Source organism: Cydia amplana, chromosome 25 (assembly GCF_948474715.1).
Source record: "Cydia amplana chromosome 25, ilCydAmpl1.1, whole genome shotgun sequence".
Lineage (NCBI taxonomy): Eukaryota > Metazoa > Arthropoda > Insecta > Lepidoptera > Tortricidae > Cydia > Cydia amplana.
The window spans coordinates 3,287,596-3,299,555 of NC_086093.1; the positions used below are offsets into that span (position 1 = coordinate 3,287,596).

The 11,960-nt window shown below is 38.0% G+C and overlaps 1 protein-coding gene across 3 annotated transcripts; it reads left to right on the plus strand.

Moving 5' to 3' along the window:
- The first annotated feature begins 3,033 nt into the window (after positions 1-3,033).
- On the plus strand, positions 3,034-11,223 carry LOC134659791 (uncharacterized). Of its 3 annotated transcripts, XM_063515495.1 has the most exons (4): positions 3,035-3,309; positions 6,578-6,619; positions 9,899-10,069; positions 11,089-11,223. In XM_063515495.1, the coding sequence occupies exons 1-3, from the start codon at positions 3,128-3,130 to the stop codon at positions 10,065-10,067; spliced, it is 393 nt and encodes a 130-aa protein (XP_063371565.1). In that variant the 5' UTR covers positions 3,035-3,127; the 3' UTR covers positions 10,068-10,069; positions 11,089-11,223. The 3 variants fall into 3 exon arrangements, with proteins under 3 accessions (XP_063371564.1, XP_063371565.1, XP_063371566.1); XM_063515496.1 differs by lacking the exon at positions 6,578-6,619 and having other exon boundaries at positions 3,038-3,309; positions 11,089-11,217; XM_063515494.1 differs by lacking the exons at positions 6,578-6,619; positions 9,899-10,069; positions 11,089-11,223 and adding an exon at positions 5,045-5,388 and having other exon boundaries at positions 3,034-3,309.
- The last annotated feature ends 737 nt before the right edge of the window (positions 11,224-11,960 follow it).

An 11,960-nucleotide genomic window follows, 5' to 3' on the forward strand; every position in this document is an offset into this window, starting at 1 on the left:
ATAAATTAATTCAAATAATTATTTAATTAAAAGAACATAACATAACTTGTAATATAATATTCGTTTCTATTACTTAAAGCTAATAATATCGCATTATTATTGCTGTGATTCAATACTTTGTGCAGGAAGCTCGTCTGTAACAAAACAGGAAATAAATTGAAAAATGACTATCCAATTAAAATTATCCAGACGAGACAATTTTTCGCCAATCTGATGAAATTGTCCGATCGAATCGGGACGCAAACGCCAATTAAACTGCTGAACCGATTGAGATGAAATTTGGTATGGATGGACATAGTTTTAAATAAGGAAAAGAACATAGGGTAGTTTATTTCAATCATCATCATTTTCATCATCAACACGGAGGCAATCAGTTGAGAAGACGGCTGACTCAACTGGACTCGGCTGGAAAGAGCTGGAAGTAGCCGCTCAGGATTGCGACAAATGGAGGATTCTTGTGGGAGCCCTATGTCCCTAACAGGGGCGTATTTTGAAATTTGGCGCCCCGCGCCAATATGTTTCGCCGCCCCAGAAGTCAAGGAAGAAAAACAAAATGCAATCCGATGCCGCCCCTATGCCGCCCCTGAGGGTTGGCGCCCCGGGCCATGGCCCGGATGGCCCTAGGGTAAATACGCCCCTGGTCCCTAATGAGGGTTAACAGGAATGCATCATCATCCATCCACGCTATTGACAATCTGTTACTGAGGGCGCGTGAACCTAGTTGAAAGCTGTTAAACCCTATACTGCTAAGTCTGACAATCTTAATAGAATAGGATTTCGGTAGCCATAGTTGAGATCATAGACTAGGAATCCTCTAGACTGAGTTTAGAGCAATTATTTCATGAAACCGATGCTGAGCGAGGTGAGCGAATCCCGTGCCGTGATTGGTCCGTTCAAACACACGGACCAATCACGGCGCGGGATTGACTCGAAGATGGAGTAAAACTGCCGTATAAGTGGCAGAGGGGGTAGCGTTACTATGCTCAGTCTAGAGGATGTCTTGTCTGTGGTTGAGATATATAGCTGGTCAACCAAATCTTGTCAGTAAAAAAAGGCGCGAAATTCAAATTTTCTATGGGACGATATCCCTTCGCGCCTACATTTTTCAAATTTGCCGCCTTTTTCTACTGTCAAGGTCTGGTTGACCAAGTATATATAGCTGGTCAACCAAATCTCGTCAGTAAAAAAAGGCGCGAAATTCAAATTTTCTATGGGATGATATCCCTTCGCGCCTGCATTTTTCAAATTTGCCGCCTTTTTCTACTGTCAAGATCTGGTTGACCAAGTATAGTTTGTCAAAGGACTGTCTCATTTCAAACATAGACAGAGATAATCATACTATCTTTGTCTTACACTAGTACTAGCACCCAAAAGAACTCCTTGGATGTTTTGACCTTTGGACATAGTGCCTTGGAAGGGGAGCCTGGGGTCCACTTGGCAACTAATCCCAGGAATTGGAGTGGGCACTAGTTTTATTTACTTTTTGTTTTTATTTACTGCCAAATTGGTTTTACCAACTATACCTCAGTCCCGTCTCGGGCGCTCGCCGTGAGTGGAGTACCGTGCCGGCACCTGTCTGTACTGCCACCAGTGAACTACTGCTGACACCGCCGCCACCACCACCGCCGCGCTTATCATTATACCCTTTGCTAGCACCTCCATTCTGGAATACATATAAAATTTTACGTTAGGTATATTTTTGCAATTCGATTTTTTTTACTTTTTAATATCAACACAAACTTTTAGCTCTTAGGAACATGGTTAAAATGTAAACTTAAGATTAACTATTTAGGCTTGGATGCAATTGATAGATATGTGCAATATAATATAGGGGAACTCATTACAAATGTCTATAAATAACACAAAGATTCTGTAATGTATTGTATATCGCACCTAAAAATAAATCCTAATTGGTGGAATATCAACTATTCTAATTTTATTTTAACATGTAAATTGGTTATCATGAATAAATGAGTATGAGTATATAACAACGTTCCGTGATTACTGTCAACTCAATTTCAAACAAGTTTCCTTAATATATCACAATTTGTGTCATATAAAGTTTTAAATAATTGCTTTAAACTAGAAGAACTTGGAAGTTTGTCAAAGATAAAACACGCATATGCTTTAAATAGACATGAAACGCGTACGAAAAACCTACTAGAAGTGTATATATTATAATTTGCAAACATAGGTATTGTAACGGTGCGTTACTTACCGGATATAAGACCTGAACGATTATTATAACAAACTAGTATTGTTTCTTTCACGCTTTTTAACATACCTACTTAGCGATACTGAATTCGAGCGTACCTATTGATCAAACACTGAACTGAAACACACATTGAACTGAATGTAACTTACATTATACTCTATTTTACAGTATTGCAAGTCTCAAAAGTAAACTTGGATTGCTCTACTGGAGGCTATAAAACTAAACTAACAGTCGGAAGTCATCTTCTTATCTTCGCTTTGATTTCTATGTAAATTGTAAACACCCCGAAGAATAAGAATACGCAAATGAAATGACAGAACCACAACAAAAACACTGAAATGAAACTGAGAGCCAACCGCGAACTACGTTCGACGTATTGCCTCTCTGTCGCACTTGTAAATTCCTACGTAAGTGTGACAGGGATGCAACAAGTCGAACGTGGTAGTCGTGGTACGCGGTCTTGGAGGATATATCCTCCAAGTACGCGGTAGGCCCTCTGAAAAATTATTGCGCACATTGCGCATGGTTCCGTTCCGTTCTCCTCAAAGATTATCAATTATATAATGTACATAGTACATAGTAGTATCGGTCATAATCGGTGGTCGAATTCGGCGAGCCAAATTGACGTTTGTGTCCGCACGAGTGTGGAGGGAGCTTAATGATGCGAGTATTTAGGCAAGGTCAATTCCTAATTCAGGTCAAATTCAGGGCAGCCTTGTTGCAGCCTTGACTCAATAATGTTTGGCGAAAAATTGTCTCGTCTGGACACAGCTTAACAATCTTCGATTTAAATTTATTTTGCATTATCACAATCCAGCAACATCTCAACACTATCTGTCAACGTCAACGCTCAAACTGAACGAAAATAAAATATTTCACAAGGTGACCAAAGAACGTAATAGCGAAAGAAAGATGAGTATGCGCGAGGAAGATCGGCAGAAGAACAACTGTCCAAGCCGCGGCCTCGGCTTGGCGGCCGCGGCTCTGGGCGTTGGTGTTGGGGCTGCGCTGTACTACTTCCTCAGCAAGAAGCCAGAAAACCCTGATGGAGAAGGCTCGACCACAGGCTGGTCCTGCGAGCAACCTCATACCTTGTGAGTTATAGCATAAGGCATATTTTACAACACACGCTTTGCTTTCGCTTTTTATCATGATTTTGTAGTCGTTAGTAATTTGCGTTATCTAATTTTAATAGGGTTTGACGTTCATTGCCTTGATATTAATTAGTAATTTAGATGTAATTAATAAAAATGAATAAACATGTTAGTTATGTTAATTTCACATCTACCCTACATTTCCATTTCTCATTATTATCTTACTAATTATGATTAAATATAAGTAATTTTTCTTCTCATCTTTGTTAAAATTGTGGAAAATATTTATTAGTTGCTCAATCAAAGCAACATATTTTACATTAACTGGAAATTGTAATATTGTTGCATGAAAAACCTTGTTGATAACCAGATTCTTGAATGTGTCTTTTCCTATACCGTCAGGTCTCCCAAAGTCTGCAGGCAGTTTCTTTACATTTATTATTCTCGTACTTATGTAAAAATGTTGTTTAATTTATAATATCCATGCCTGTGTAGCAGATATCAGATCAAAAACAAAACATGTTTACCTCAGTAGTAGGGTTGCCAACTATTTTTTGGTGGAATATAGTATTTTCCAGAATAAGGCATCAAAAATATAGCAATTTCAAAAAAATATACTACTTTTAGATAAAATACTAAACATAAGTGTAAAATACGTTTAGTCGGAAATATATAATATAGTATGGTTGGCAACCCTACTCAGTAGTCCCAAAAAATGTTTCATTCTGATTAGCTTAACTAGATAATATATTAAATTGCAGATTTAAATAATATCATTGTAAATATAAAATAACTAAATAGTAGCCGATAACATGGGAAAACCCGTATGAAGCGAAAAGTGCCTACGAACCGAGAACCCGCCTAGCGGGTCCGTGGCAGTGTGTTAAAGCTATCATGTTATAATATCAGGGAAAAAAAGAAAAAGGCAAATTAACTTTGTCTATGATTCATATTCGCGTTTTACCTTTATGACATATCTTCCTTCAAGGATAAACACTTAAATAAATCCTCATTTCATAATGTTTCATCTCAAGTTAACTATCCACTTAACAAAGAAATTAAATACAAAGTGTGCATAAGTTTGAGTTCAGCAAAAAAAGTGACGTATAAAGTGCTAAAAAAAATTACATAAAAGATTTAAGAAACTGCCTGTGCATTTGGAAATATTCACTTATTAAAAGTTGTTGCATATACTCGTTTAATGTGATTTATCCTACAATTGACACATTCAGTCATTTTGTAAAGGGTAATTTTTCATGATTCTACAAGAGTTAAACAAGCAACCATTTCATTGCATGTTTTTTTGTTAAACTCGCAATTATTTGTGTTAATTTACATTTTATCCTCGGATGCTTGGATGTACGTACATATTGACAGTTAATTTGTATTATTAATAAAAAGCACTTAATTAAATCGTCGATAAAATTACTTTTTCGTAAAATGACTCTTTACAAAATAACATACAGGGCTGGGAACCGGTTCTTTTGTAAAACCCTAAATAGCCCAATATTTTTAATTATTTTATGCTCTATATGTATCATGTATTTAGCTCACAACTTCGTATTATTAGATTGTCCCATTAAAAAAGAAATAATAAGCCAAAGAACGAAAAAGAACGTTATAATACCGGTATTTTTTGTATGAAGAAAAAACCGGTTCTGAGCCTTGATAGCATACCTACATAGGCAAATATCACCTATACCACCCATTTTCACCTCGCCCATCCCATCACTAGCAACTTTCTATTCAACGACACGGACACAAGCATGGAGAACAACTGTAACACCTCAACCACCTCCTTCGAAGACTCTTACACCACCATCTCTGAGGCTACCACCACTGACACCAGCATCCACTCCGACTCTGAGGATTCCTACATCGATGTGATACCCAACATAGAGGCATCCTTCTCGTTCTCCGAAGACGAATGGGATGTGACCGGGTCGTTAGATGTTCCGAGTGAAGAGAGGAGCAGTGTGTCGCCAGTTAGGATGATTATAGGGAGCTTTGGAGCGCTTTTTAGCCCTAGACCAAGCGAGCGGAGGGGGCGGAGAACGTAAGTTTGCTTGTTTTTTATTTTTGTTTCTCCTTTGAGTGCACGCCGCGAATATATTTTTTTAATAATTTATCTACATATAAGTCATGACTAACTTAGTTTTGAACTTTTTTTTTATCAGTAACTAGTAGTTTTGCACTTTTTTAAGAGACGTTTTCTAGTGAAATTATAGGTAGAATATATATTCGACCTCGCTTCCTTTCGGAACACCTATCTTCTTTGTTTTTTTGCATAGCGACATCTACCGTAAACGTAAATAATTTTGAGAAATCATCAGTACCTAATAAACCGCTACCCCCGCAATACAGCATAAAAAGTAGTAAAATGTCTCAGACTTTTAAAGATTTTTTTTTTCTAACAATCCTATTGTACCTATTCAGTTCTCTTAAAGCGTTAGCCATAAACTGTTTATAAACGTCTGCTAAAGTTAATCAGCTGATAATCATCGTTTGTCCCTCTCTATGGCATAACGACAGATAGGGACAAACGATGATCATCAACTGATTAAGTTAGCAGCCATTAATGAAAGACGTCATTATATTATTTACAGGTCACAAGAGGACCGGGACATTTTGCGCGCGCAGGCGTTGTAAGCATTGTTTAACTTGTAGTCATCGTAGTTAGACTTTTAGTTTTATCAAAGAGAATAGATTTTATAGAGAGTTAATGTCATGGTAAATTATTTAGCCACGTAAATTTACCGCCATCTTTTGACAGAAGATTAAAACTGTTAGTACTGACATTATTTCACTGATATGTGTTAATTTGTAAATATTTAAATTAACGCCATCTAGCCGAGCATAAGCCAAAGGTTATGGCGTCATCGTTCGAAAAGATTGCACCATACCTTTGGTCTATGCTCGGCTAAATGGCGTTAATTTCAATATTTACAAATTAACACATATCAGTGAAATAATAAGGATCAAAGTCAAATGGCGTACTAACAGTTTTAATCTTCTGTCAAAAGATGGCGGTAAATTTACTGTGGCTACATAATTTACCATGACAGTAACTCTCTATAAAATCTATTCTCTTTGTTAATACACAACCTACTTAAATACATACATAGGTAATGAATACTAATAAAAAGTAATCAAATTGTAGTCGATTGTTGGTGTTGGTACAGAATAAGTAAATAATTGGTGAAAGATGAAATATTTTTAATATTTGTGTGGGCCAAGAGGTGTCTATTACGGTTTTTATTTATTCCAGGTCGGAAGAAGAACAGATAAAGTTTCTTAACGCGCAGAAATTGTAAGACTGCCTTATTAGCAATGCATGTTGTGTTAATTTAACGTAATATGACTATGTTCAATTGTTTTAGATTTATAATTTATGTAGATGCTCATTCAATTATGCCTCCAGCATAGTTATAGTTACTTGTAGTTCCCATTAGTTATACAAAGTTTATTTAACAAATGGGGCAGTGAGGGAAAATCAGAATAAAGTATACATACAATACAATACAATAAAGTATACATATAAGAGATTTGAAAAAAAAAAAAACAAGTAGGTAAAATCTGTAATATAATAATTTTATCTTAAAATATATCTGGTGAAGAAAAAGGAAAATCTCTTAACCTTTGGTATGCTTAGGAGCACTGCTCCATATCTATTCAACTTAATCAATTTAATCATGTATTTATTATGAATGATAATATTATGATTGATATGTATAAATGACAAATTTTTGACAGGAGCATACGAAAGGTTAAGCAGATAGGTAATTATTAGCATTCCACGGGGTGTCCCGTACCATGATGTATGAATGTTATTTTTATTTCGTGTGTTGGGTGTTATCACTTAGTGTAGGTAAGGCCTGAGTGGACGCTCGAAGCGCAGCGTTCGGCGGGGCGTGCAGCGTGGCTGTGGGCTCACGCGTGACGTGAGCAGCGTGCACTAAGGCCGCTCCTATACGTGCGCATTTGTTTAACATGCACGCCGCACGCCCCGCCCCGCTGCACGCCCAACTCGAGCGTCCACTCAGGCCTTAGACATTTCATGGAATGCTCCTATGTTGTATATAGTTTTTTTTTATGTCTTAAAGTTTCTGATTTTCTCTCTAATTTAGTTTTACGCAAAAGCTATTGAATTTGTTTGAATTGAAATGAAACGAATGTGTTTTTACTTTCATACAGAAAATATAGAAAATACTTATACTTATCCTTAAATTCCAAACTTAGCCCGCATGGACCTAACACACTAACATTCATAAATTAGATAGGTATGTGATTGAATGTTATTTTTATAATAGTGTAAGGCCTGAGTGGACGCTCGAGTTGGGCGTGCAGCGGGGCGGGGCGTGCGGCGTGCATGTTAAACAAATGCAAACGTATAGGAGCGGCCTTAGTGCACGCTGCTCACATCACGCGTGAGCCCACAGCCACGCTGCACGCCCCGCCGAACGCTGCGCTCCGAGCGTCCACTCAGGCCTTACACTTATAAACATGTGCAAGGAGAGAACACGGACACGAGTCGTATTTATATCCATATATACCTATTTAATTTTATCTGTGTGTATTTCCATCCATTCAACATTTGTTCCATGTATCTAGTGACCTGTAATTAGCACATACCATACAGTCAAAGATTTCGGACTCATCATGTACCTTGTCACAGTGACAATAGTGTGAGATCTCTAGCGACTTATGAGCGCCTTTCATAGTACTATTATTTATTCTGTGCTTTCATATTGATTGTCACTGTGACAAGGTACGAAATGGGTCATAATTAAAATCTTTGACCGTGCAATGTGGCATATTGTATTATGCAATGTCATCATCAAAAACTGGATAGAAATTGACACATAATTACCGTATTAATTGCTCTTGTTAATTTGTGAATAACGAGTAACCATTTTCATGTAGGTAGATATTAGTGTGTAAAGGTGTCAGTGAGTATTATATATTTTTTGCATGTTTTGCTGTTGCTATAGCACTGAAATGTTAAAACTTAATATATAGTGATATTTTTCTAAATGTCCGAATGGTAACTTAATATAGGTAGGGGTAGGACTTATCTTGAGAACAATGGTATTGTGCCCTAAGCATCACAGAATCAAAGGAACGTCGACATAACAAGATAACCCTATAAAGTTTAAGTTTTAATAACTTTTGGGATCTTTTGGCCGGTTCTATCCGGCCCCCGCCACTTTTTCTTTAGTATGTGGTATTCTGTAGGTATCTATTTCAATTTCAATAACTTATAAGTAAGAATTAAAGATAATTAGACATTATTATTTTAAAATAGATCTGAAGGTAGTAATTTGTGCGGAATATCTTGTTAGGTACATCTTTCCTTTCATTCTGACCTTTCAAGAGCACAATGTCATTGTCCTAAAGATAAGCTCTTATCTTACCATTCGGACATTTTAGAAGGATATTACTATAGCATATTTGTGTAAGAATCAAAGATTCATTGCCCCTGACAGTATAAGATGTGTAAAATCTAACAAAATATCGTGCTTACGAGATATCTAGAGATGATGGTGCTGAACCGCGCAATATTTAACCTTTTGGACGCCAATGACCGATATATCCGCACCGTAGGTTCAACGCCAAAGACCGATTAATCGGTCACATATCACAGAGCAACATAGACCTACGTGCATTTGCATAAAGTTCAATTTCAGTTTTGACACTTCGATGACGTGGCGTCAGCGTGACAGCTTTTGTGTTTGACACGGCGTCGAAAAGGTTAATGTCAAACGTCAATTTTTAAATCCAAAGTTACCGCATAATCGGCATAATGTATGATTTACGGGACCGCATAGCGCTATTTAGGTATATTATTAGCTATTAAAATCGATGAACGAATTTGTCTTACATATTTAATACCTTATAAACTGAAATAGATGTCATATAATAAAGAAACTAGCGACCCGCCCGGCTTCGCACGGGTTAACAAATTATACATAAACCTTCCTATTGAATCACACTATCTATTAAAAAAAACCGCATCAAAAGCCGTTGCGTAGTTTTAAAGATCTAAGCATACATAGGAACAGACAGACAGCGGGAAGCGACTTTGTTTTATACCTACTATGTAGTGATACGGAACCCTAAAAGTGCCCAAGGCCCCAAGCATTCAGTGCCGGAGGCTTGATCACTGGACGGTTTGGTCACTTTTTATTTAGCACCGTATATGACATGTATCTATTTCAGTGTATTATTTATTAGCGTGACTACTTAACAAACATATTTAATACAACATACTAAACAGTACAACAACAAGCATACTATTTAATAAGATAATTTGAGTTTAGAATAAATTTAAAAGTGGAAAATTACTGTCTTGGGTGAGACTTGAACTCTGGATCCAGAGGCCGTGAGTTGAAGTCTCACCCAAGACAGTAATTCTTCCACTTTTAAATTTATTCTAAGCTTAATAGCATCGGTCGCAGACGTTTCTGCTTGTAAAAAATTAAATAATTTGAGTTGTTCCCAAAGTTGAGATCTGTTATGTACAAGACTTACAAGCAATGAATCTTTCAAACAACTGTTTCGATACTAAAACGTGACCACTTTCCATCAGCCGCGAACGCTCTTGGTCCCTCGAGGAGTGCTCCATCTGCTTCGAGATCATGCTCAAGGACCAGGACCTGACCAGCCTGCCGTGCGCGCACAACTTCCACTCGGCCTGTCTGGCGCCCTGGCTGGCGGAGCAGCAGACCTGCCCCAACTGCCGCAAGGCTGCCGAATGAAGGTGAGTGTTCCGTAGCTGCCGACAACTGCCACTCGGGCTGTCTGGCGCCCTGAGCGGAGCAGCAGACCTGCCCCAACTGCCGCAAGGCTGCCGAATGAAGGTGAGTGTTCTGTAGCTGCCGACAACTGCCACTCGGCCTGCCTGGCGCTCTGAGCGGAGCAGCACACCTGCCCCAACTGCTACAAGGCTGCCGAATGAAGGTGAGTGTTCTGTAGCTGCCGACAACTGCCACTCGGCCTGCCTGGTGCCCTGAGCGGAGCAGCACACCTGCCCCAACTGCCGCAAGGCTGCCGAATGAAGGTTAGTCTCCTCCAAGTATATTAGTACCAAAAGTCACTGTACAAGCCAAGGTTCGAACCTAATAACTCCATGCCATGCATAGTTAACTTGGTCAGACTCTAAAATGGTGAGTCTTCAGTATACTAGGTAGGATAACCGACAGCTTATAGTCTCGACAACGTAGAACTTGACACTTGATACCCATGCACACACCACTATAATAACCCAACCGTATGATACAATTACAGTCGTTGTTTAGGTCACAATTGAGTCACAAAGAGCACAGGAAATTCTTGTTTTTAATGGTTGTGTCTGCTGATAAGGTGCTACTCAAAACAAGGGAGGCACTATGCAAGAATTGACTAAACTATAAGTAGGTATACCAAAAGAATTAGGATCAGAAAGAATCAATAGAATTATTGTGGAATCTTATACCTTTAAACGAGCAATTCTTGTATATTTATTTATTTATATATATATATTTCGGGGATCTCGTAAACGGCTCTAATGATTTAGATCAAATTTGCTATAAGTATGGGAGTTTTCAGGGACGAAAAATCGATCTAGGTAGGGTCTTATCTCTGGGAACAGGCGGATTTTTGAGTTTTTATATGTGTCTCCCAGATACTATATAATACAAATCCTCTTTATTGCACAACCTTAATAAAACATTATATTATGCTACTAAGCCTAAATGCACGCACAATTCATTATTTTAAAACATTTTTTATTTATTTCAGCTAATATTTCGCGTTTTCTCATCGTATCACTGAGGCGAGCGTGAGACGGGTCTCCGCGCCGAACACCGCATCTGCCAGGTTGGTGCACCTCTGAAGATACATTCAGGACAAGCCAAACAAACAATATTTCATCTAAAGTACTTAAACATTCAAAATGTTTACTGAAACATTCTAAAAACTTGACTGCAATAGACTCGTACAAGCAATAGTTGCTAAGCGGGCGAGGTGTTCAAAATAAACTTGACGCGACTTTATTGTTAAGAGAATAAGAGCGTGTCAAGGTAATTTTGAACACCTCGCCCGCTCAGCAACTTCTGCTGCTGACTGTACTAGCAAGAGTAAAAAAGTAGCGTAGAAAACTTAACCAAGCAAGCCAAGTAAAACTATTCTGGGTACTTAACTGGTCATTCTTTTCGGTATCCGTACCCCAGAAAGCCTAGAAAACGATAGCCATGTCGATTATACAACTTCTTGGTGAAATTAGTGTCATGCAACTAATTTCGTAGTGTAAATGCGTGTCGCGAAAGTGCCTGCGCTGTGCGGACGAGTAGCTTTGATGCTGATGGCGCCATGGTCACTGCGATACTGTGAATTTCACGACACTAATTATTTCACGAAATTACTTTCGAATAATAGATTATATCGAAACGACTTTCGTGAAACTGATTTCAACATGCATCACACTATTTTCGTAATGTAAATCCCGCTTAACTATAGTTTCTTCTAGTAGTCATTTCATAGTCGATGTTTCTCTCTATCAATGAAATATTTAACTCGAATAAACAGATCTTTTAATTTCCTTCAGATGTCAGCCAATCGATATCACAAGATTGCGCCTCATTCAGTTCTCATTAAAATATTATAACATATCT

Bases quoted from the DNA above. Each gene is read 5' to 3' on its own strand.
- LOC134659791 (XM_063515494.1), top strand. From the start codon at position 3,128: ATGAGTATGCGCGAGGAAGATCGGCAGAAGAACAACTGTCCAAGCCGC. The intron at 3,310-5,044 runs GTGAGTTATAGC...TCCCATCACTAG, and splicing joins TGCGAGCAACCTCATACCTT to CAACTTTCTATTCAACGACA.